Genomic DNA, 23,009 nt, shown 5'->3' with positions numbered 1-23,009 from the left:
CGCGTCTTCGGGTCTTCCGCGCAGCACCTGCGCCGTTTAGGGAACTGGTTCAAAGTTAAACTAGGTTCCCCCTACGGACGAATTTATATTTTTTTTACACTGTTTGCGGTTTGAAATACAGCTTGTTCCCAAGGCGATTCCTAGCCAACAGTTATGGGCCCGTCTCTTTCCTCATTTGCCGGCGAAGGGTTGACCCTCAGACCGAAGTCTACGCATCTTTTTTTATGTTCCGGCCTTTAAACTATTATTCGCCATTTCTTGCATCTATGTGCAACGGAATGTGTGGCCTTGGTGCCTACAGGAAGGAAACTAGCGAGCCCAACCAGGAAGTGTGATACTGCACGATCGACAACGTTGCAGCTTCGCTGCTTCCATCCCCTTAGCTGAGGGCTAAAAATACACGCCGCGGTTTAATTATATATGGCCATGCGCAAGCTGTTCTTGGGGACTTGCTCAAACCGGTTTTGTCACTGTTTAAGCCTTGCCTTGCCTGCTCGGGAATATCGCCGTCATCGAGGTGGCCCGTGAGGGGATAGCCGTTGGAAGCAACACAGCTAAGATGGGGAGAATCCTGACATAATTTCTACAATTGTAGAATTAGGTGACTCAACTTCTCTCTTTCCTGCGTCCCAGGGGAGAGAGAAATGGGTTGGTTTATCGCGACGGCACTCGGCGGTCTGCAATGCTTCAAGACTGCTTTTTCCCCGGGGTTTGCTGATCCCCGCAGCTGACCAAATAGATAAAACGATTAATTAGAGAAGGAAGGCACGAAATGTATTTTGCTTACATTGTTGGGGGCACGAAACAGATAAGTGAAGCGGCGGTGCCTTGCGGCCGGCGGTCGGCACTGTACATGGCCGCGCGTTCGCTCGCACGACAACGACTGCTGTGTGAGAATTTCTTAGCCAGATGAAACCCTGCAATTAATATGTATTATTGTGATACGAAGATTATAATTAATGTAAAGCTCACGGAGGGTGTATTGGTGGAGGATCAGTTGACTGTGTATCCCAACCATACCCGCCCGCCTACCCGCCTCCGGTCGCAAGACCTCAACCTACCTGCTGCTGCCGCAAGGTACTGCAAGGCTCAAGCTGGCGCCTAGAGTTTGCGTATTTCGTCATTCATCTCAAATACTATGTCTGATTGTTTTTTGTGTTTTCTCGTTGAGTAATTCATGTTTCCATTTGTGCGTGGCTTTAGGACCTCCGGCTGGCTGGACCTCAAGCACTTGTTCTGGCCGAGCAAGCTTTCACTGAGTCATCTTCTGTGGCCCTGTGTTGGTTGACTTGCCCGTACATCTTCCAGCTTACACTTTAATCTTCTCTTTATTGTTATACTTTTCTCTTTGCCTCCTTTTCTTGTATTCGCCATGGAGGTTCCCGGAGTGAGAACTCGCCTGTCTTCGGCCTCCGCAGACTTCGACCTCGAAACTGCATCCGGGAAATCATATTCCCATGACGAACCGAAAGAGAGGACTCCACTTGATTATCTTAAAAAGGTAAGCTGAAAATTCATTCAGTCGCCCGTTTTGGCCTTGCCTTGCTTGACGGTGTATAGCGCCGTAAGCGCCGTCGTGGTGGTCAGCGCACAGGATGGCCATTAGAGGCGGACTGGTGGCGAACCCTGCCCTAATTCGTACGCTCATAAAATCATTTGGCCACAGTCCTCTCTCTCCCGTGTCTCAGGCTAGCCGCCTTTGGCTTGCGCTCGCAGCGCTGGTGCTCCTCGTGTTTTTTTGCCTCTCGTCGTCGGTGTTCAACCGCTCGCCTAGCAGCTCCCAGCAGTATAACCTCCACCAAACAGCTTCTTCTGATAATTTGGGGACGGGACCCTCTCTTGTAGGTCAGCGCATGACCACCTTGGGCCGTGTGCACTCGCCGTTGGCAGTCCCTCCGCACTCCCACAACACCCGACACCTTCCTCATCACCATGCAGCACAAGCAGCAGCACGAACAAAATACAGCAATGACGTGATAGGAGAGGAGCAGCAGGGAGAGCAGGAGCAATGGGATGAGGAGGAGACAGACGACGGAGACCTCGAGTACGCAGAAGAGGAAGAAGAGTCACACTCAGACGGCGAATATCTAACAGAAGCCCATCTCGAAAACCTTCATAGTGAAGATGTCGATGAAGGGAAGCAACACCCAGACGAACCCGAATACATCGACATATGGGTGAGCGTCAAGAGCAAATTATGCCTATCTCGAGCATCAGTTGCAGTATGAACAGCGCCGACAGCGCACTCTTTCATGTAGCAAACGAATTAGATCGGACTTTCCCCTCCAGGTAAAAAACTTCGTATACGTTTACCCTGAAACAATGCACCACACTACTATCGCATATCGTTGTCACTGGTTTTCTTTTGCTGCACCCGCATAGGACGGAGTGTCCCACGAAGACCTGCATCTCTCGGAGGGTGTGCCTGGGTTGAAAACGCCCCTATATCGCCTCCCATTTGTTGACGGACAGCATAACGACACACATATTATCGGCGTACATACGAAGAAGGTCTATTTACCCCGCTTTCTAAGCGTCAGCGGAGGAAAGAGACTTCCAGCAATTTCCGGCACCTATAAGATGTACATGATCAAAGACGGGAGGCCCAAGCCGCACCTCAACCACGGCAGACTCATTTGGCAAAAGGTGGGCATACCGTTGTGTTAAGAAAGCCTAAGCCATACCTAATGATCCACTCAGGGAGACAGGAAATAGTTCCACCACAGAGACAGGCGGCACCTTTGCAAATGTTCCTATTATCTCCCCTGACTTTGCATCTCTCTGCTTTATCGTATATTATATACACTCGAATGCACATCAAGTTGCTCTTTTACTGGAAATTTGCATTTAGGAGGGGCAGGATTCATCAATTTTTTTGTACTACGATCACATGCACCACACTTGGGTGTTCAACAACGAGCTGGACTTGAGCAGGCCACAGCCTTTGGCGTTCCTTGCCCATGGCGCCATTTTACCCATTAGCAGGAGAAACGACCGAACTTTCAGAAAGTACGGGGCCCCGAAAAGCGTACACTGGATAGTAAGAGACGCGTCAAGTGGAAGCTCTAGACCAGACGGCACCGTCAAAGTTGACGGTAAGAGCATCCAACTGCACGTAAACCCAGGGACGCCTGTTCAGTTGATATAGGCAGACGCCATGCACTTCTTTGTACCCAGACGCATGCGGGAAGGTTTCACTGAGCGGAAAATGGCGCAGGCATGACACCAACAGAGAGAGAGAACTCTGGAATGACCCCTATCTGCAAAGATGATTTAAGACCACTCCTTGTCATTCTCGCGTTTGATTTTGCGGTTGGTTTCGGTTTCAATATTCTCTTAAGATTGAATTGAAAGGGGCAGCAATTATGGTGTTTTTGCCTGCCTGCCCTCAGCCGACCCACGACGCAGCGGAGACGAAGACCTGCAAACGCTTCTGCTGCAGAAGGTGTACCATGCACCTGAAGATGGGTCTCTTGATGGTGAGGGGGAAGTTGACGACTTTGAACTCTTTGAAGAGGAGCACGAAGAGGAGGAGGACGAAGAGGAGGAGCTGCCTCTAGATGAACACGGCGAGCCCATTGCCCTGCCCTTGGGGGCCCGTAGCTTCCAGCAGTTCATTACGCACTTGAAGACAAATGTCTATCACACATTTGACTCATTACATCCGCGGTATGATCACCAAGAAATACTCAAGGATCCCGTCACGTTCGTCGAAGCCAACGCTCATCCGGACTTAGTGGGACCCGAAAGGCTTGACGGTTACTCCCACGACCCTGTCCCCCACCCACTAAGGAAGTCGATTCACAACGAAGAGCACTGAGCTCGTAGCTCGCTCGGTATATAGCTGCGCAAAGTATGCCTGTTAGCTTCAGCGAAGCCCCAGCAGGCTGCTGCATTTGGCGCAGTGCTTTTACATCCACTGCCTCTTAGGCTGGGGACTACTTTATTCAGGCCCCCACACCCCGGAACGGAAATCTGTTTTGCTAGCGGTTGGGAGTCTTAGTGATTTGAATCTCATTCAGATGGGATCGTTTCAAATTTTGGTTTTAAATGCAACACTTGCGGTGCAGTACTCTAAGATTTGGCCTTTGCACGTCACTGAATGGATACAGCGAAGCACGGCATAACTTAGAACAACCAAACGAATTCAGATTGAAAGTTCCAGCTTCCGTAGCTAGCATGGCAAAAGCCACGGACGCAACAAGCCGCCAGCTGGCAACCTACCCGAACACCTAGCAGCAAAACGAATGACTTCCCTTGTCAATTTGTTCTTTTGGTGGGCCGTAAAAAATCCTAGCAGTCCACTACTGAAACGCTTCCTCTGGTTAAGCAGCTAGTTAGCTAAATAAATTTAGCAGCAAGCCGAGCCTGCTAGAGTGATATGTTTACTGCAGGTGCGGCTGAGCCCTCTTCGTCCAAGAGGAAGCATAAGAACAGCAGCTATGTTACTACTGTTGCTGCTGCCGCAGTTCCTTACATCCTGAACGAGACATCAACAGTGATGTGACCATCCCTAGCAGCTTCTGTAGCGCTGCTTCGTTAGATAAAGGAAGGGCCCTCGCATAGGGGTCATTCCGATGGTCCGGGGTCGACTTGTTGCTGGCACTCTGGTTATGTACTTGCTGTTGCTGCTGGTTTTGTTGGCTTTGCTTCTGTCTACGCTGTTGAGGGCACGACAACCCCTTTCGGGGAGACTTAGTCGTTCGGGTGACCCTGCGAACACTTTCGGGGTTGGTGGGAACGGGTGACTCTGGGAAGGCAGCAGAGGGGACTCCTTGAAGCAGCAGTTCGTGCTGAAGATGGTTGTGCAGATGCTGTCGCATCAGATCACGCTGCTGCAGCATGGTTGTATGCACAGGAGCTCGGCTTCCATCGTGCTCCATAGGAAGGCACAGCAACGGCCTCACCGCCGATCCTCCTAGAGCCCCAAGGGATCCTGGGACCCAAGGGACTCCAGTTTTGGTTGCTGGTCCTGTAGTTCCAGGCCCAGTAGATCCCCAATAGCCCGTCAGTAAGCCGCACTGGTCAAGCTGCTGAAAGGGTCCAGCCGCGATTGGGGGGCCTCGCGGGGTGGGTAGGAGAGGCGGCCCCGAGGGTGTAACCCTGGGCAGGGGCAGAAGGGGCCCCGCATTAGCAAATCCATCCCAGGAGCTCCCCACACAGCCGGACTGCTGTGTCCTCTTTGGCTGTTCCTGTGGGCCTCGCCGGTGCTGTAGAGGACCCTCTTGCCGACGAGGGAGAGGTGGAGGGGGAGGCGCAAAGAGAAAGTCATGATGTGGGCGCCTGGGAAAACAAGGGGCCACTGCTGTTCCCAAAACTGGGGATGAGAAAGCAGGAGGGATAGCTACTCCCCCCGTAGCAGGGGAAGCGCTGGGAGAGAATGGTATCGATGGCTCATCTTGACTGCGTTGTAGCTGTTGCTGCTGTAACATTAGGTTAAAAGCCTTGTACGGCGGCTGCAGCAGCAGAGACTGCCTCCTGAGACCCAGCATAACGGATGGAGAATATTGGCACTTCCTTGGAAAGGCTTCTACCACCGCTTTCGCTGGAGCCGCACTTCTCGCGGGAGCCGACTGCGACCGAGGCCTCCACGGTGTGCCTTGCAGTACCTGATGCTGCTTTTGGTGATGCTTGTTTTGTTGCTGTTGCCTGCTTTCTTCCTCTTGCAAGGCAGGAAATGCATCCCACGAATACCCTGGAATCGCCACAAGTGGAGCCCTCTGCATGGTAGCGGATGACGACTTTTTGCATCTCTGCTGCTTTCCCGCACACTGGGCGGCTCCAGGCGGGTGTTTGGGGCTCCCTTGGGGGCCAACACGAGACCCCTCAAACGCCTCTAGAGTCTGTAGGGGACTGGTGGAGGCAATTTCCTTAGCTCCTTCCGTTGCTGTGCTTGGTCCTGCTGGTGCATGTGGCGCGTCTGCCACTGCCACTGCTGCTGGTGCGGTTTGGCCTTCAAGAGAACCCTCTGCACTTAGGGTGGATTTGAGGGCACTGTATCCCAAAAACGTCCTCGACGCTGGAAGGGGAGCTCTTGGAACAAAGGGGGCAGCGTAGGGGTTAAGGGTTTTCGTTCTGCAAGTACACGATGGCGCAGTGAAATAACAGGATATGCAAGGGGGAAGCATACTAGGAGAGCCATGCAGACTAACCTCATAATGACAGAATGACAAAATTCGATTTACTTAAGAGGGTATCTTGCTGCGCAGTTGGGGGATAGATTCCCGCACAAGGTCGTATCGTCCTCGCTGCAGGTAATTACATGTTGCACTAAACACTGCATGCACTACTATCAGAAGGTATGTGTCCCTGCATGCACCCCAAGGCCTTCCTGGAGAGATATTAAGCCTTTCTTATTCTGGACTTCGCGCTTAGAGTCTGCCCGCTAGGAGATGTACAGAGTAAGAACACATTATTGTTGAGAATGATGTTTGGCTTGTCTTGCCTCGGCTTTAAGCAGCGCTCTGAGCCCTCACCACAAACGGAGGCAGCCTGCAATGGAAACATAACATATCGAAGGGCAGGGTGGTTGGATGCCGTATGGAATGTGTGGTGGGCACTACTCTGAAGCAAGAGGCAGACAGTAGTTCGTTCATTATTTGAGAACCTGTAGGGGATTTTATACTTTAAATTGCTAGGTGTTAGGGCTCAGAGGGGCTTTTCAATGTTTACAGCGATGGTGGCCTCGGATGGGACGGTGGTGTCAAGGCCTAGAGTGGACCCTTCGCTGGGGCATTCGATTCCAGAAGCAATGCCAGCGGCGATCATATGGCCTTTTTCTTTTGCGGTGAACACAAACCGGCGGAAGGCACAGATAAGTGAGTGCCGCTCCCTGACGCCATCTTCCTGAGCGATTTAGAACACAATTTTCACAGTTAAGGGGCTCTGTGCAAAACACAAATACGACGAGGGAAGCCGAAAACCATCCTTCACACGGAGGGCCTTATGGTTTTGCTCTGAGGCCTTACTGTTGCCGAAGGAAGTGCACCTATTGTTTTTGCTTTCTAGTGCGCGTTTACATGATTGGCTATATGCACAATCCAACTGCTGGCTAGCGCCGTGGCCCAAGGGAGAGCGCGATCAACGGACCCCCAGGAAGGCCCCGGCCAATAGGGATCTGCATGAGCCCTGTCTGCAGTGGCAGAGCCCCCTAATGCGGTGTTTGCAGGTGTTTTTGCTCTTGTCTTTGGCGTTGCCCTCGCTGCTGTGGCTGCCCCTTTAGATGCCCCATTCTCTCCAGCAGAAAACCCGCTGCGGAAAGCAATTCAACCAACAGAGTAAAGGGTAATTCAGAGAAGTCAGGCAGCCTCCCGGCATGTGCATTCCCTGAGTGATTCCTCGTGTTCTTTACTGTACAGGTGGTGATTTAGGGGCTACTGTGATTCTGCTGAGCTATGAATGCTACAACCCACCGCTGTTTCAGGGCGAAGAGAGGCAAAGAGTCAAGGAGTTTCTCGAACTGCTTGTGACCAGGTGCCTCCTTTACAGCAGCACAGAGGCATCCGTAGAGCCGAACTGAATACAGGAAAACAACAGCTATCTTAACCTGCTAGCTACAATCGAAGAATATGTGCATGCGCTCTCAGCGTCTAGTTGTCTTCAGGCGGAGCCTCACGGCGCCCGCAGCACACAGCAGTTGGGGCCTCTTCAGTCTCTTCAGTCATCTGAAAGCTTGGGTAGCCCCCTGAGCATCCCCTATCTGTTTTTTGCGTTCGCTAAATACCTATAGAGGCTGCAAGCAAGAAGCACACATGGTTGGTGACTGACTCGTATCAAAGTCGAAAGCCTTGAAGATACAGAGGACGTCATGCGCTAGTTGATTCTCCAGCGGCGCCCTCGGGTCAGCCTTAAAGCAAAGGAGGGATCCGCAAGAAGAAATGAGTTGAACAATGCAGGAGCCTGCCGCTGCAGGCTCTGCTGTCTGGCTTGTAGGGCTCGCAACCGCCGATGAGGAGTACCCTGCCGGCAGCGTTTCGCCTAACTTGCCGCGTCGGGCGGCCTCCTCCGGGGCAGCTAAGCCGCTTGATGCTCCCCACTCTGCACAGAATGAGACCGTTGAGCTCGACAAACAGACCTGAAGCGGCCGGAGCGGAGAGGCCTCCCTACGCGTTACACGTACGTGCAGCTTCGGGGGCCCTTGGCACTCTCTGATCAGGGGCAAATATAGCACAACGCTCTCCGGCTTGAGGCCAAGCGCTGGCCCTTCACGAGACCCTGGCTGCAGACCCACTGTTACCGAAAGGCCGCGGACTAAAAGATCTTCCAGAAGGCTATGCAGAGTTTTGTGGCTCTCGGGGCCTCGTGAGGCACGTGCAGCGCGGGCAGCCGGGGCGTGTCCGCTTTTGAGTGTCAGGTGAGCAACTCTCTTGACTGTTTCATGGACAGGCAGCTCGAAGTTTGGGGCCTTAAAGCCAAGACAGTCCACGGAAGGGGCCTTGGAGGGCCCCCGAATATAATGAAGCATTACGGTCCTATCGACACGCAGCACCGAAGAGGCTGTGCGTCTTTAAGTCTGTAGCAAGAGGCTCATATGCACCGTACGCGCTCTCCTGGAGCTACACCGTACTCAAACCTGTTGCCATCTGCTAGCCATGGGTATGCAGCACCGAGGGTCTACAACTGCCGTGGAAGAGTACCCGAGGAATTCCCAAAGGAAGACCCGTGTCTAGTGCTAATTCACGCTTGATATCGGCAAGGATGCCCTCTCAACATCAATATTAATACGTAGTCCACAGTACTATTGCTACAAAGGAGGACTGGGCGAATCTACCCGGCTACGGCCGAACGCTTGTGGGCGTTCACGGGGTACTTTTGGCTGCGAGAAAGCTCAGCGTAATGAGTTTTTTCGCCCCTTTCCCCTACTATTTACTGCAAATCAATGTTACTGGATTTCAGCAGAGAAGGGCGACTCAGCGCCAAAGGAGGAAAACGGCCCCACCGCTCGGTTGCACCCCGTCCCCTGAAGGCTGGCCGCGGCGATGCTCACTGAAACTTCTTGTGGGCAGTGAAACTTTCTAGGTAGCAGAAATATTTATTTAAGCTAACTGTAAACTGATAGAATAAAAATGGAGGCTAAATCATTTTGACTGAACTCCACCTTACTGCACAGATCGTCTCACACCAAAGCCCCGCCATACCACCGCCCGCAGTTCCGAGCAGCCACGGACAAGGACGCCACAGGACTCCTGCTTCACTACACATAAAAGCAAATTCGACTGTTACTTAACCCGAACTCATCAAATGTATTTCGCCTAAGAGAACTATTCCGCAACCGCCACCCCCACTGAATTTCCTCCACCAGACCGCCCCACAACTCTCTCCAGAGTGACCCCTGCTGCATAAACCTCGGGAGCAGCCCCTAAAGCAACTCCCAGGGTGGTTACCCCACCTGTAAATATATAGGGACTCAGCGGAGAAAGTATGCTGCTCCTGCAACTCTTGAGTCAACTCAACGCGGTGTCCGCACACACGGAACTGTCAACAAATATCCCCAAATTTCGCATTTGGTGCTGCACAACTTTCAATTTTCCGGCCTCCGAGTTCCTTCTGTAGTACACGTCGCAGTGCCAGGCCTGGATACAGCTTTCTGCGCATAGGCGAGAGCCTGCGGGTAGTATGCAAACAACGCACTTTGGCACACGGCACTCTTGACAACATGCTGCCTATTTCCTGTTATTTTACGTTTCGCACGAAATGGACCATGGACTGGGCTTCTCCGGGTACACCGAGACGATTCATGCACGAGATTCAGAACAAGGCTTTCTTAAACAGAGAGGCCCTATTTCGCCCTTGATACATACGAACATAGGTGCAAATGGGGAAACATTGACACAAAGGCATTCAGCCACATCCTCAGAAACAAAATCGGTGGATGGATATGGCCGGGCTGCAAATGTGAACCCTTCCCTATATATCACGTTAACATGTAAGGCATGACGTACATGCCCGACGGTAGCAAGCGCAGGGGCGCATTTGCCGTAACCCGAGTTTCGCTGCTCACCTGCACAGTGTCTGCACAAGTCCGCTGCAGCCGCCAGTCTGCGTTCAACTTTGTTGAGTCGCTGGTACAAACGGAGGCAAACGACAGCGGGGTTGCTGCTGCATTCCTTGCAGACGGGAGGAGGCGCTAAAACAGCTTCGCTCTTCGTCAGATCTGTAGTAGTTCCCATTCGCCTCCGACTCTGCAGCAACCCTTGTTGGTGAGGTGGCTCTTCTTCACTGCCGCTGCTGCTGGGGCTGGTGAAGCCTGACTGCAGCAGCTCCTGCACCAGTTTCCTACGGACAGTCGCTTCGTCAGCTTCTTCTGCGTTGGTGCGCATTTCTTTTTCCCGCTTGTTCGTTTGTGCAAGTCTTCTAACTTTCCTAGAGGTGGAGTGCAAAGAAAGCGGCCCCAACTCTCTACACCTGCTGCCACAGAATAAACACGAAGCACCTGCAAAAAAGCGTTGCAGCACCAGCCGTTCCCTGGCTGTGCCGCCCGCTGTTAGAGACCTTATTCCGAGCTGCTTCAACAAAGACTGCTGCTGCTGTTTCAGCAGCTGTTGCTGTTGCTGATGAGGCGCCAGCGTTGAACGGCAAGCCATCGCGGTCGTGAGTGGCTGCGCAGGCTTCGGCATGTCTCTGAACCACTGCAGCAGATCTGCACGCCCTGGAGGGGGCAACAGGGAGAAAAGCCTGTCAATAGCGGGAATGATTTGCTTGGTGATGTAGTAGCGGTAGTGAAGGTGCACAACTGGATGCTGTTCTTGCTGTTGTTGCTGTTGATGTTGTTGCAGCAAGTCTTCTTCTGGTTGCTGCAGCAGCGCTAAGGGCCTCATATAGGCATGCACCCTACCCCGCAACAGGGCCTGCAACTCCATGGGATCCCGGCGCCCCCCCCAAACATTGTCGGGGGACGTGGCGCAGTCGATGAGCCTCGACGTGCTCGCCTTGAGCCCAGTGCCTGCTGATCCTAGCGGCACGTCCGCGTCCCCTGCTACTTGGGAAAACACGAAGGGTACGCGCATGCCGTAGCAGTCAGTAGCGGCGGCTGCTCCTCCTCCCTGTCCCTGGTGATGCAGCCGCTCATACAAAACTTTAGCTTGAGGAGGGAGGGTTCCCGCAGGTGCCTCCCCCGTCTCCGCGCGGTATGTGCCTGAGACATGCTTTCATGCGTAAGTGCCACTGTAATGATCCCAAGTATATTCAGGAAAAACAACCTCTGGGGAGAGACACTTTAGACGTGCATATTTACACACGTAAGCCTAGAGACGCAGCCAACGCTTTTGTGCCTGCCTGTGCGCTATTCTGTATCAAGTAGCTTAGGCAGTTGATTTGACGCCTTTTGTTGCACCAGCATAACTGCATGCACTGACCTGCACAGAATGAAATGTACAAGGTCTGTTCCTTACCAAGTTTGGCCCTTCTATGAAAAATGTAATGTCGGATGGGTATTTGGCCTCGTAACATCTTACTCCACTGTCTGTACAGCTGAGAAGACAAACCACCCTACCACACTGCAAATGCGTTTGCTGAGCGGTTGCAAATACCAGCAGCTGCAACAGCAAGTTAAGCGTACATGCAGAGGCACACAATGATTACAGCAGATTCACATGCGTATTTTAGAATGCCCGGGGCGCGCTGTTGCCAGCGAGATTATTTCCAGTCCCCAATTCAACGAGGAACACATGCGGGCAAGCGTACCATAATAATGCGCAAATGCAACATTGATAAATGGTGCACTTGCCTATGCTATATATATATATATTTCCCTCCACGCACTCTCACAACGGTATCTACATTCGCGGTGAAGCCAGGGGAATGCTTAGACTTAAATTCACAAAGGCCGAAAAGATGACAGCAGCAGGACGAACCAGTTCCTTGACTTTGGAAAGGTCTCGCGTTTGGAAGAAGACACGCAAGCTTTTCTCCAACAGGGCCGATGTCAGAGGACACTGGTCTCTGCGGATGGTCTCTATGCCCTGCCATTGGTGGGCATACACAGGAAAGGACGAGTGGACTGAGTTCGGCAGTAAATACATAACGCGTTTCACGTATACCGACGCAAACACAAACAAGACCCTAGGACGCATAAACCTACCTTTGCGTCAAATGTCGGCGGCCCGCAGGGGGAGAAGTAGGCGTTGCCCACATATCTCTTTTTGGTAATCAGACAGCAAGGCAGATAGACCTGAGCACGGCGTACACCTTAACATTCATGCGATGTGCACACACTAAGCATTGTGTATGCCAACCCCTGAGGGATGCCGTCACATGCAAGCTACCACTGAATGCCCGCAGGCGTGCTGTCTTGGAGTTGATTTCTGAGCTGAGACAAGTTGAGACGCAAGGCTCCATTCGGGACACCATCAACATACACACAGTAATACAGCATGACTAACAACATATTCTACACCTCCAACGGACCGACTGCCGCATTTGGCGCCGGAACTACTGCCATTCGGGAGGGCAGCTGTAACCTGTAGGCTAACTAAGCTGGTGCTACCTTTTCGAGCTGCAGTGTAATGGGGGCCGGATTGCTCCTCGTGACAGCTTCTGCGATCTCCTTGCCAATGGCAAATGCAGCCTCCAACGACCGCCCCTTTAATAACACAAACATTGAGTCCGTGTCCCCGTAGAGCACGCGAGCGCCCCATCTGAAATGCGTTGCACAATACCATCAGCAACCACAGACACTCCTACTTTGTTGAGGCTTCTATACTCCATATCACAATGAAGATACGCCAAACAAACGTCCCACACATCCAAAAAGGGCAACTGATGTGCAGCAGCGACACTTGCAAAGCTCAACACAACTCCGCCAGATTTGCCATCACGCGAAAGGAATAAGCTTGTACAGTTCCTCCAATGAATACGGTTGAGCGGGAATTTGTTACGGCACAGAGCAACAGGCATAGCTTTTAGAGGTCGGCTGATGAATCTAAATACCCAAAGGTGCATCGGAGCTTGTACGTTTGCACATAACCTGAGATATTTGGCAGCTGTAGTCTTTGTGTGCAAATCAAACCTTGTGAATAAACTGTTCCCCTGCGCATGAGTGAATCGCTTTACGGAAAAGACACTTTTCCCCGTGCAGGATTCAACGCCTGTGAATATGGCTTTCTGCGCGACGTTTCACTCATGCGTGAATGGGACAGACTGTCCTATGCATGCGTTTCCTGTTTCCTTACTTTTGGGTTTGCTCGATGAGTTGCATGGCTCGGATCAAAGTGGCCCGTGCTGTCTCAACGATCGCATCCGCTACATCTGCGCAGGGCATCCGCCCGCTCACGTTTGCATTGGTGTATCTGCAGCGCTCAAAACAATTCACACAGTCTTGTAGCCACACCTAAACATCCGAAACCCTAATCCTAAACGGAATCACTGAGCTCCCCAAATTACCACTAGGGCCAAGACGCGCACAGTCATAATCCGCCAACGCATCTACCCAACAAGATTTGTTGGGTATACCTGTGCTACAAGCATGCGACGACGTATCAGTGTGTGCACGGCTTAGCAGGAAGAAGCAAAGCAAACGGGCGAATATGTCGGGAAAAAATGGGGTCCTAATTTTGCAGAAGCCCACAAGTGAAAGCGTGGGCATAAGGATAAATGCGTGAGCGCATTTCAGCTCCAGAATAAAAGCTACGTGTATTCATGCTAACCCTCTCCTATGTACGTGCATGCCTTTGCCCACACGCTTGCAGGCTCATGCGTGTGCAGGCACCCGTGTGGGAAATGGTACCCGTAAGTGACGTTAGCAATCATCTTCAGACCAAACTGGCGATATTCTAATTTCCTCAAGAGCGCCTGGTCCGCGAAGCCTCCTCCTGCATGACATCCCAGCAGGAGAGCCTCGGACGTAGTGATTTCTCCGCGTTGTCTACTACACTTCCGCATACAGCACGAACTCAGCCTTGCGTAAGGGCAGAATTGAGGCACAGGCATATTCTCCTCGTACATACGAGTATACTCGCTCATCCAGTGGTTAGCGGAGGGGCAATCAGGTACTGCCCCTCCGTTGTCACTGGAGATGGGAGCCTGCTCTTAGCAGGGGGAGTCCGTGACCTAGGGTGCTATGACATTCAGAAAAACCGATTACGGATTTTTGCAAGCAAATAAATACACCGCAAGTAGCTGCACTACTACCTAGACAACTACACACGAATGAATCGTGTGTGCTGTCTACAACTAGGCACCCTCGTTAGTGGCGCATCTACGCCGAGCTTTTAGCTGGGGCGTTACCTTTATATCGCTTGGCTGCCTGCTTCACCATGAGACGCGTCTGCAAGATGTCATTTAGGAGCGTCGGCAATATGCCCTGTCTCGCACGCACAACGGGAAGTCAAATGCCATGTATCCGGCGGTCAGCAGCAATTCAAAGTGCACACTCCACATCGTCCTGGGAACGGCGTTATGGAGGCTTTCCCTGCTTTGTAACATATCGCCCGCAGGCTAAAGCGACTTTTTAGTGTTTCGCTCTCAGGCATTAGGGTTCTATTCTGGATCCTCAGCTGTTAACTGTACACGTGCAAATATATATATGATAGCTGACCTGACGGACGCGGCGTGAAACGAAGATACAACCTCCTGGCAGTACCCTCATAGGATCTTCTCCAGGAGCCCCGGGGCTGGGCCACGATGACGCTGCGCACGCAAACTGACAAGGAGTTGGGCAATGTGGTTAGAAGACACGGCGTAGATATGCAGAAAATTTGTGCCGAACTTCCTTGATGTGGCGAAAACGCAAAACAGTGAAAGGCGTAGACGCGAGAAAAGAAAAAGGAAAGAGAAGAAAGGGAGGGATATTTCGTTCTCAAAAGAGATTCCAGAAGAACACGGAGGTATGCACGTAAAACTCAAACAGAAGGCGTGCCGAAGTATGCAGAGTTCACGAGCAGATGCCTGCAGTGTTGATACACAGGAAGCAGCAAATGCTCTCCCTTCCCTGTGCACACACGCAAGGGTGTCCTCACACCGCACCGGTGCACAGATGTTCCATTGTCGCAGCTTCCGGCTTACGTCCTGCATCAGTGGCTTCTGCATGCGCTTGCATGACTTGTGCGAAGATTTGGGGAGGCGCATGGACTGTCAACACACCCAACGTCTTCGTCTCAGACTCCAGAGGATCCACCTGATCGCAAACCCTGACGTGAACCGTGCTCCCACACCGTAAGTCCTAAACCCAAACACCGTACGCCTCGGTGCGAGCGCGTCCAACATATCCCACACCTAAATTATTCGCTCCAAGCTCTTGTGCAACATCTTGGAGTATCGTCGACGTTATTTACTGCTAGACGAAAAGCTGACCTCAACAGAGCCTAGACATGTGGAATAGCAAATGTTGTTAGCAATTACAATGGAGGGGTAGAGCGAAAGAAAGTCCAACACCAAAACCGGAGAAAAATAAAACCCTGAGAGAGGCTCAAGAACCAAAGGCACCCCGACAGTGGCCGGTTGCTCCGAGACCTGCAGAGCAAACAAGTCCTCACGCTTAGCCCCATGCGAACCGCTCCTCTAAGATAGGTCTGTTCTGGAACCAAACACTGAACACTCGTCTAAACCGTACCCAAACCAAATTCAAATTTGGCTATTCTTCAGCCAAATATCAACCCCGCTGCAAACCTCTACTGCGCAGTACCATGAATTACAGCTCTGTTGTGTCAAAACCCGAAACAACCAACGAGTATGCTACAAGCCACTGAAATGATTCGCTGTATTCATCAGGTGGATGATCCGTGCCTGTTGTTTGGATGGAGAGACAAGGACGCAGTTAAGCCTTTTGGTCGCCCTGAGGAGGATATTTTCCACTTTGAACTGACTGCCGCGTGTCAGGGCCGAATGCAGGGAGCAGCCGTAAAGCCTCGCGAGTTCGCATGTGCGGGGCAGCACTTCACTGCTGTCCACGAGGCGGAGACAGAGCCGCACCCTGTGTAGGAGAGAAGCAGATACGGGCAGACATATTGCCTCCAAATGCCGTGCTGGCTGTCGTACGCTACAAGCATACAGAAGCTACTTACAATGTAATCATATGCTTTGGTTGGCATACCTATTCATGACGTGTGACAATATATTGGCTATCGACTGAAGAGCCCACAAATCTCCCTTCTCCTGCTGCTGCTGCTGGATCAATTTCCTCCTTCGCGCCTGCTGTGCCTGCTGCCATATGGCTGCAATGATGGACGGGGGAATTGAGGGGGAGATGATCCCCAAAACATCTGCTGCAACCCCATTCAGGTCGGAATGTTGGAGCTTCATTTCCTTCTGTAGCACACGCCAGCCCTCAAGCACCAGACGGCCACACACGGCAGTGCTTCCTCGCACCCATCGTCTCCTTCGTCGCACGTCCGACCTCCCGCCAACCGCCGTGATCGCCCCAGGTGCCGAGGCGGCTCCAGCGGTTCCTGGAGTCCCTGCGGTCTTTCTAGGCTCAGCACCGCCCGCGCTGGGGGCCCCCGAGCAGGCGGGCGCAGAAGATATGTCATCCGCCCTGCGCAGCAAAGTAGAATGGGTTGAGTTTCCTACCTGCTATTCGTGGATGAGTCCCGTTGCAGGAGCTAGTCGTTGGCTCCCTGGTGTGGCGTTTTTCACTTTTGTGCAGACCCCTACACCTTTTCTGACCTCTAGAATTTGTGTACTTCACTATCAGCTGTAGGGCTGCCCTGTGGCTGTTGCCCATGCGCCTCTATGACCTCTAGAATTTGTGTATTTCACTATCAGCTGTAGGGCTGCCCTGTGGCTGTTGCCCATGCGCCTCTATTTGGCGCTTTATCACTTGCCATCCTGTCGGTCTGCCTGTTGCTCCGTCTACCGCTCTGCAGGTGCTTCAAGCTGCATTTCGCTTCACAGCCTTTGCCCCTGTTTATTGTGTCACCTGGCTCGCCGTATCTCCTGCCTCACCTGCGGCTGCATCTCAGTCTAAACAGATGGCCTATGCCCAGGGCAGCCGCACGTTTGCATAGAAAGTTGAAGCCCCGACCCCCCTCTTCCCACTGCAGTAGCAGGGACGGGTCTGCTGCGGCGACGACGCTGCAGAACTGCAGCAGTAAATCTTTCTCGCTACTGACGACGCACCGCCACCAATGCCTATCTACGCAGCTGTCGATACATCCAAACATGCGGCTCTCGGCAGGCCTCCTAGAGACCCCAAGAGACAATGGAGTACGCCAGCAAGAAATCCCGGTGGGCCCGATGGGGTCGTATATGATAACGCCACTTACGTCGGAGTACACCAATTCCTGTTGCTGCTGCTGCTGGTGTTGCTGTTGAAACCTCGCTGCGCAGAGTTGCAGCCTTTCATCGCGTAAGACAAAGCAAATAGCCAAGACAGCACAGGTCCAAGGGTTGGGTGTTGCTGCTGCTGCTGCTGCTTCCGTTGCTGCCATAACTGGGCATTCTGTGATGATTTCTAGCGCGAGCAGCGCACCATAGGTTGCAGTCTTGGCCTCCGTGTGGGCCCCCCGGGCCCACTCACGGGCCTTCGTCCCCTCTTCGCTCTGGCTAAAGAGGCCCTTTTTAGCTTTCAGTACATCTGAAGCAACGCTCACTTGAGAACCTTGCCCGCGCTGGCTACTGCTGCTGCTACTTTGAGATGTGGCAGCATCCGTAAACTCTTCTTTCTGCTGCTGCTGCGGCAGCTGCGCGGCCACGTAGCTTACAATCCTCCCGCTGTTGTCCACCCGGGTTACCATGCACGCTTTGCCTCTGCGTTTGCTGTTGCTGTTGCAGCTTTCTCGAGCATCTCGTGCGCAAGCAACGTTTGCCTCAATGGCTTCGGTCTTTTCTGCTTGCTGGACTCTGGTCTCCTCCTCCGTATGATGCAGCGCTCCACCATACTCCGCGCTCTCCCCGTGCTGCGCTTGCCGCTGTTGGTTTGGTACTTGCTCCTTCTGCCGCAGTGGCGCTGCTGGACCTTTGGCATTGCTGCCATCTGCGTCCATGGACTGCGCACTATCTGAATGTTCCATTTCGATGCCACACATGCGCTGCTTCAGCGGCTGTTGGGGCAGTTGCTTCTGTTGCTGCTGTTGCTGCTGCGCTGCTCCTTGCTGCCATATACGTCTGACCTTCAACGGGCAGCTACCGAACACTTCAGCTTCGCTTGGCGGGGGCCGAAAATATACAAAACAACATCGATTGCCCTCTTCCAGCCGGCACTGCTGCAGCAGCAGCTGCAGCTGCTGTGGATGCGGCTGCTGCAGCTGCTGCTGCCGGTGAAGGAATCGCAACAAGTCTGACCGAAGCTCTACTCGCTCAGCACTAGTTGGCAACCCTCTTGCTGCCGTAGCTGTTGCTGTTGCTGCACTAATGCATGCGCACGGCGGCGGAGTCAATCCTTGTTGCTGCTGGCGATGGCGGCCCCCGGGAGTTGCCGCAAGCGGATTAACTGCAGCGGGAACATCGCGAGGATTGCTGTAAAACGGAGTGATCTCTCCCACCTCTCTCTCACCCGATGCAACAGCAGCAACACCAGCACCAGCTAATGCACCTGCGTTTGCTTTTTCTGCAGTGGGGGATACCGATATGACAGAGACACTGGATTCGGATGCAGCTGAGTCTCTCCCCTCTCTACTGCACGCAAACGACCCCAAAGGGGCTCCTCCGCTGTTTCTGCATCTGCTGCCGCGTACGTAGCCCACCGGCTTGGCAACCACGGCAATGTTTCCATGCGCTGCTGGTATTGCTCCTTTTGGGGTGGCTGATGCTGCAGCTGTCGCTGTGTGCGGAGGACCCCCACATGGCCCCAAAGACCACAGGGCGCCGAACTGCGGACCATTCATCGGCTGAGTCGGAGACAGGTCCTCGCAAGAGGAGCGGGGACCAAGCCTCACCGTTGGTGTGTAGGAACTGCTGCTCGCTGCTTCGGATACATCAGGTGCTGAAGCGGCTGCTGGTGTCGCTGCTGCTGCTAGCATCTTGGGGGAAGCTCCTGAGACTGCTCCTGCCGTTGTTGTTTGTGCTGCGGCTTCTGCACTTCGAGCTCGTGGAACTTCATCGGCGGGATTTGGCAGACACGACGCCCCACGGCTCCGTCCGTCTGGCAGATCTCTTGGGGGTGCCACACAATCATCATCAAGCGCGCAGTAGCTGCTCAATGATACCTCCCCTAGGGGATGAGGCGAACCGCCGGCACCCTCAGCGACCAACCGTTTTGCCTCGCATGCTTGCAATAAGTCCTCCACATCTGATGAGCAACACTTGCGTTCGATAGAGTAGGCACACCTGCAGCAGCTGCTGCAGCATTTGCTGCACCTCTTGCTGGTATTGCTGCTGCTGCACTGTGCCGGCGTTCTCCGTGGAAACTGGAAGGCGATTGTGGGGCGGGAAGCGCGCGTTGGCGAGCTGCTATCGCTAAGGCTGCTGCAGTCGGCGTTGCTGCCCTCCGATACAGCTTGCAGCTCTGCAGAAACCGGGTTGTAGGCTCCATGGGGGCCCCCACGGGGTTCGGAAGGACCAGTTGCCTTGGACGGCCCTCCAGCTCCCTGGGATGTCAACAGCGCAGCGAACGCCTCGTCCCCTAGGTCCTGAAAACAAACGGAGGACAATAGCAACAAAGGCCGTGCTGCTGCTGCTGCTGCTGCTGCTGCTAACACTGCTGCTCCTTACTGCTAGATCCAGAATGTCTTCAGGGCTAGGATGTGCGGCCTTGGCGTCGGGCTGCAGCCCGACGGAAGCCTTCTGAGAAGGTGGCCGCCCCTGGCTTAAGAGGCAAGGGGCCGCTTCCGAGCCTTGGCTGCTGCACAGCGCCAGAAGGTGCCCCTGGCGACCCTGCGGCAGCACCGGAGGATCTTGTAGCTTGGACCCTGGGGGATGAAGGGGTGCATCCAAGAACGCAGGCAGTGCTGCAGGTACATCTGGAGACCCCTGGGTGTACAAACCACCCTCTGCTTCGGGATCAGAGGCTACAGACTGCTGCGATGCCTCCCAGTTCGATGATAAGGAAGCAGGAATCACTTCTACATTGGTCTGATGCTGTTTCTGTTGCTGCCGCTGCTGCTGCCGCTGCTGCTGCGCCGCTGGGTGTGGCACATGAGCATTGCTTGTGCTCTGCTTTATGGGGAGTGGCTGATGCACCGGCCGCCGCTCCTGCTCCTGCTGGTGCATCCATGTCTCTATACGCTTCAGAGTGTCCTTAAGGGCCTTCCTCCACAATTCAGGAGCGACCGCCCCGTGGGGGTCTCGGATGCCCTCTTGAGGCCCCCAATCTGAAGCTGAAGGGGGTGGAAATCCAAGTGCTGCTGCTCTTGCCGCCTCTTCTCTCCAGTACTCCGCAACGCTGCCAACGAGCCGAGCAGAAAAGCCTTTGCCGCTGCTGCTGCTGCTCTCGTCACTGCCATTACTGTTGCTTTTGGTGGTGGTGCTGCTGAGCGGTTTCGGTGCGGAGTTCGGCTGCTGCTGCTCGTTCTGCATGGACGAAATCCCCTCCGGTGTCTTGTGATTCGCGTGCTGACTTTGCGCTGCCGCTGTTGCTGCCTCTGCTTCTGCCATCTCCACAGCTGCAATCGGGTTCAGGACCTGTTCTACCCTTGCGTCTGCCTCTAATACACATTTGCTGCGTCGTGGAACACTCAGCAGCCGAAGACCCTGTGGGCCCCTCGGTGGAGTCGCCTCCATTATAAGCTCACACAGACGTGCAGCAGAACTGGTGCTGCTATTTGTTAATTCGTCTGCTGAAATTGCTGCTGCAGGACCTGCCGCCCCAGTCCTTCCTGCAGCCGAGCTCTTTTGGTGCAGTTGCTGCAGGAGCCTCCCCCAACCCAGCGCGGCCAAGGTCCTGGGGGCCCCTATCCCTAGCATTTCAAACTCTGGGCTAAGGCCCCTCCAACTCTCGTCGCTCAGAGGCGCCGGTAGCCCGTCCTGAGGCACGCCAGAAACGCACTCGGGCGTCCCCTGAGCTAAAGGGGCCCTCGAAGTGAGCCCCTGAGGCCCCCTGACAGCTGTTGCCTGCAGTCCCTGTGCAGGAAACAAGGCCCCTTAAAGGCACTTCTAAATTCATCCCTGTGTGCTTGTGGCGGTCCAGGAGGCCCGCTGGCTCCCCCGCTCCCCATGGAAGTTTCCGTATGTGCTTACTGTGTTGAGAGGACCCTCTTGAGGGCCCCCGTGGATGCCTGCTGCAGCCAGCGGGTGAAGAACGACAGGAACTCTAAAGAAGGGTTTGTTAACAAAGACGGGTGCCATGCCTTTGAGGTGAAGGTCCGCCAAGACTTGGGTCTGCAGATGACCCAGGGAGACAACGAGGACAGAGATAATAGAACTAAGTACAATACACAACAACCAGCGGCACAGGGATACGAACACATGGGCAACCCAGAAATACATGGAGACCACAAAAACCCAGCATATGCCACATTGCAGCCACTTATCTGAACACATGAATGAAGATAGGGCACAAAATGATGGTCCTGGGAACTTCAGTGTCTCCTATGGCGTATCGCGTTGCTACACAAAAGCGCAGCAACGGTAGATTGCACAACACGCGTCCCAGCAAGCGGTACACCGCGCGACCCAATCGGTAGCTGTGGGGTCAAAAAAAAACAAACATAGAGAACATGAATGCAAAAAACAAAGGGAAACTACAGTAAAAAGATGCCCACTTGAAAGCTGAGGTGTACTTCAAACGGCTGCATAGGAGAGCCCGTCACGACACCCTTCAGCAGAAGGCCAGCCAGAGGGCCCACCATTTCGGGTACCGTTAGCGATATTTTTAAAAAGAAGTGAAAGTCTCTGTGGTATCCGTAGAATGGTAACCGCCTCACAACCTCTATTTTCTGCACAAGGGGGCCCCCCTTGAACCCTCCTCGTGCTCCTACAGCCCCCATATCTCGCTGCACCGAACGGCCGCCAAGGCCCCCTTGTCTTCTCGTTCTGGGGCCCCCTGGCATAGTCCCACTTTGGGGTCCACGAGCTCTAGATGCCATAAGGCGGTCTGCCTCTAGCACCAGGCGGCGGGCGAAAGAACGCAAAAACGCGGTGGCCCCATCTCCGTAAGCCTCTGGAGGGGCTGGTACATAGAAATAAGGGAACAGCCCATGCAAGTGCAGACAGCAATGGGGGCCCCCCGCTCCCCAAGGCCCATAAATGCGTACAATAGGCACTCGCTCCAGGGGCCTCCCGCACACCTCAGACACCAGAGGGTCAAGCCCCTTAATTGGAGGATCCAAACCGGTTTCTATCACTGCAGCAGTCACTGCCATGCCAGGAGAGCCCCCTTGGGGCCTCGAAACCCCCTGTGGATGGGCCCGTGCTGAGCTAGTGGGGCGCGGAGCCCCCAAGGGCCTCGCAGAGCCAAAGGAGTCACCCTGTTTCTCCATGCCCTCGGAGAAGTCCAAACGCTCACTGCAGACCCTTGGACGGCCTCAGCGTGCGGCAGAAGGCAGGCTGGGGGCTCCCCCTCCCCCTTACAGGGGGCCCCCTTCCACCGCCGCCGCGTGAACCGGGTCAACACCAAAATTCAGGGTGCCCCCAGACTAGCCAACATGCCGTCCGATTGAACGTTTAGGGGCCCAACGGTATTTTTTGGCAACTTGACCATTGGGCCGAGGGAGGTTAATGTCTGCTGCAGCCCACCACCTCGGGGGCCCCCGACACACAAGACTAGGAAAGGGAAGAGTTCGGTGTGTTGCCTTCGAAGCGTCTTCAAAACAATAGAAAGTAATATACATTCACGGATTCAAATTTGAAGTATATAAAAGGCTAGTTTGTTGCAACAATGGGGGAGTTTTGCAGCCTGTTGTTGGCCCCCCTCAAGGGGGGCCCCACCACGTTTCCTTTTAGGACCCACCGGAAGCGCGCCTACCCGTACATCTGGTTGGAGCTCGAGGCCTTTGGCGTAGTGCATTTGTCTCATAAATGATATTCGCTCTGTTTGAAATCTTCTCTTTCCCGCGATACTTGGAATATTACCTTGTGCTGCATCCTGCCGCGTCTGTGTTGGTTGTGCTTTCGGACAAGTCGATGCTAGCGGAAGATCGTCGGGGGCTGCAGTAGCCAAAATACTTGATACAAGAATACCTCAGAAGCACCTGACTTCT

The 23,009-nt window shown here is 53.7% G+C and overlaps 2 protein-coding genes across 2 annotated transcripts; one reads left to right on the top strand and one right to left on the bottom strand.

Annotated features, from left to right (window-relative positions):
• Window positions 1-1,372: 1,372 nt before the first annotated feature.
• Window positions 1,373-3,820, top strand: EAH_00005090 (hypothetical protein, conserved; the record flags this gene model as incomplete). Its single annotated transcript, XM_013396680.1, has 5 exons — window positions 1,373-1,501; window positions 1,689-2,177; window positions 2,383-2,646; window positions 2,852-3,095; window positions 3,393-3,820. The coding sequence occupies 5 exons, from the start codon at window positions 1,373-1,375 to the stop codon at window positions 3,818-3,820; spliced, it is 1,554 nt and encodes a 517-aa protein (XP_013252134.1).
• Window positions 3,821-4,448: 628 nt separating this feature from the next.
• On the bottom strand, window positions 4,449-22,289 carry EAH_00005080 (DNA polymerase zeta catalytic subunit, putative; the record flags this gene model as incomplete). Its single annotated transcript, XM_013396679.1, has 24 exons — window positions 4,449-6,019; window positions 6,477-6,492; window positions 6,673-6,846; window positions 7,020-7,251; window positions 7,413-7,515; window positions 7,768-8,471; window positions 9,469-9,604; window positions 10,001-11,134; window positions 11,391-11,469; window positions 11,853-11,960; window positions 12,080-12,169; window positions 12,485-12,635; window positions 13,170-13,286; window positions 13,724-13,808; window positions 14,224-14,299; window positions 14,534-14,625; window positions 15,001-15,112; window positions 15,471-15,511; window positions 15,801-15,907; window positions 16,028-16,468; window positions 16,879-19,502; window positions 19,585-20,931; window positions 21,049-21,232; window positions 21,598-22,289. 24 exons carry the CDS (start codon window positions 22,287-22,289, stop codon window positions 4,449-4,451), a joined length of 10,416 nt encoding a protein of 3,471 aa, XP_013252133.1.
• Window positions 22,290-23,009: the final 720 nt, after the last annotated feature.

The sequence above is a fragment of the Eimeria acervulina genome, genomic scaffold (assembly GCF_000499425.1).
Source record: "Eimeria acervulina Houghton genomic scaffold, Eah_scaff20, whole genome shotgun sequence".
NCBI lineage: Eukaryota > Apicomplexa > Conoidasida > Eucoccidiorida > Eimeriidae > Eimeria > Eimeria acervulina.
This window is presented reverse-complemented; position numbering and strand designations above follow the sequence as displayed.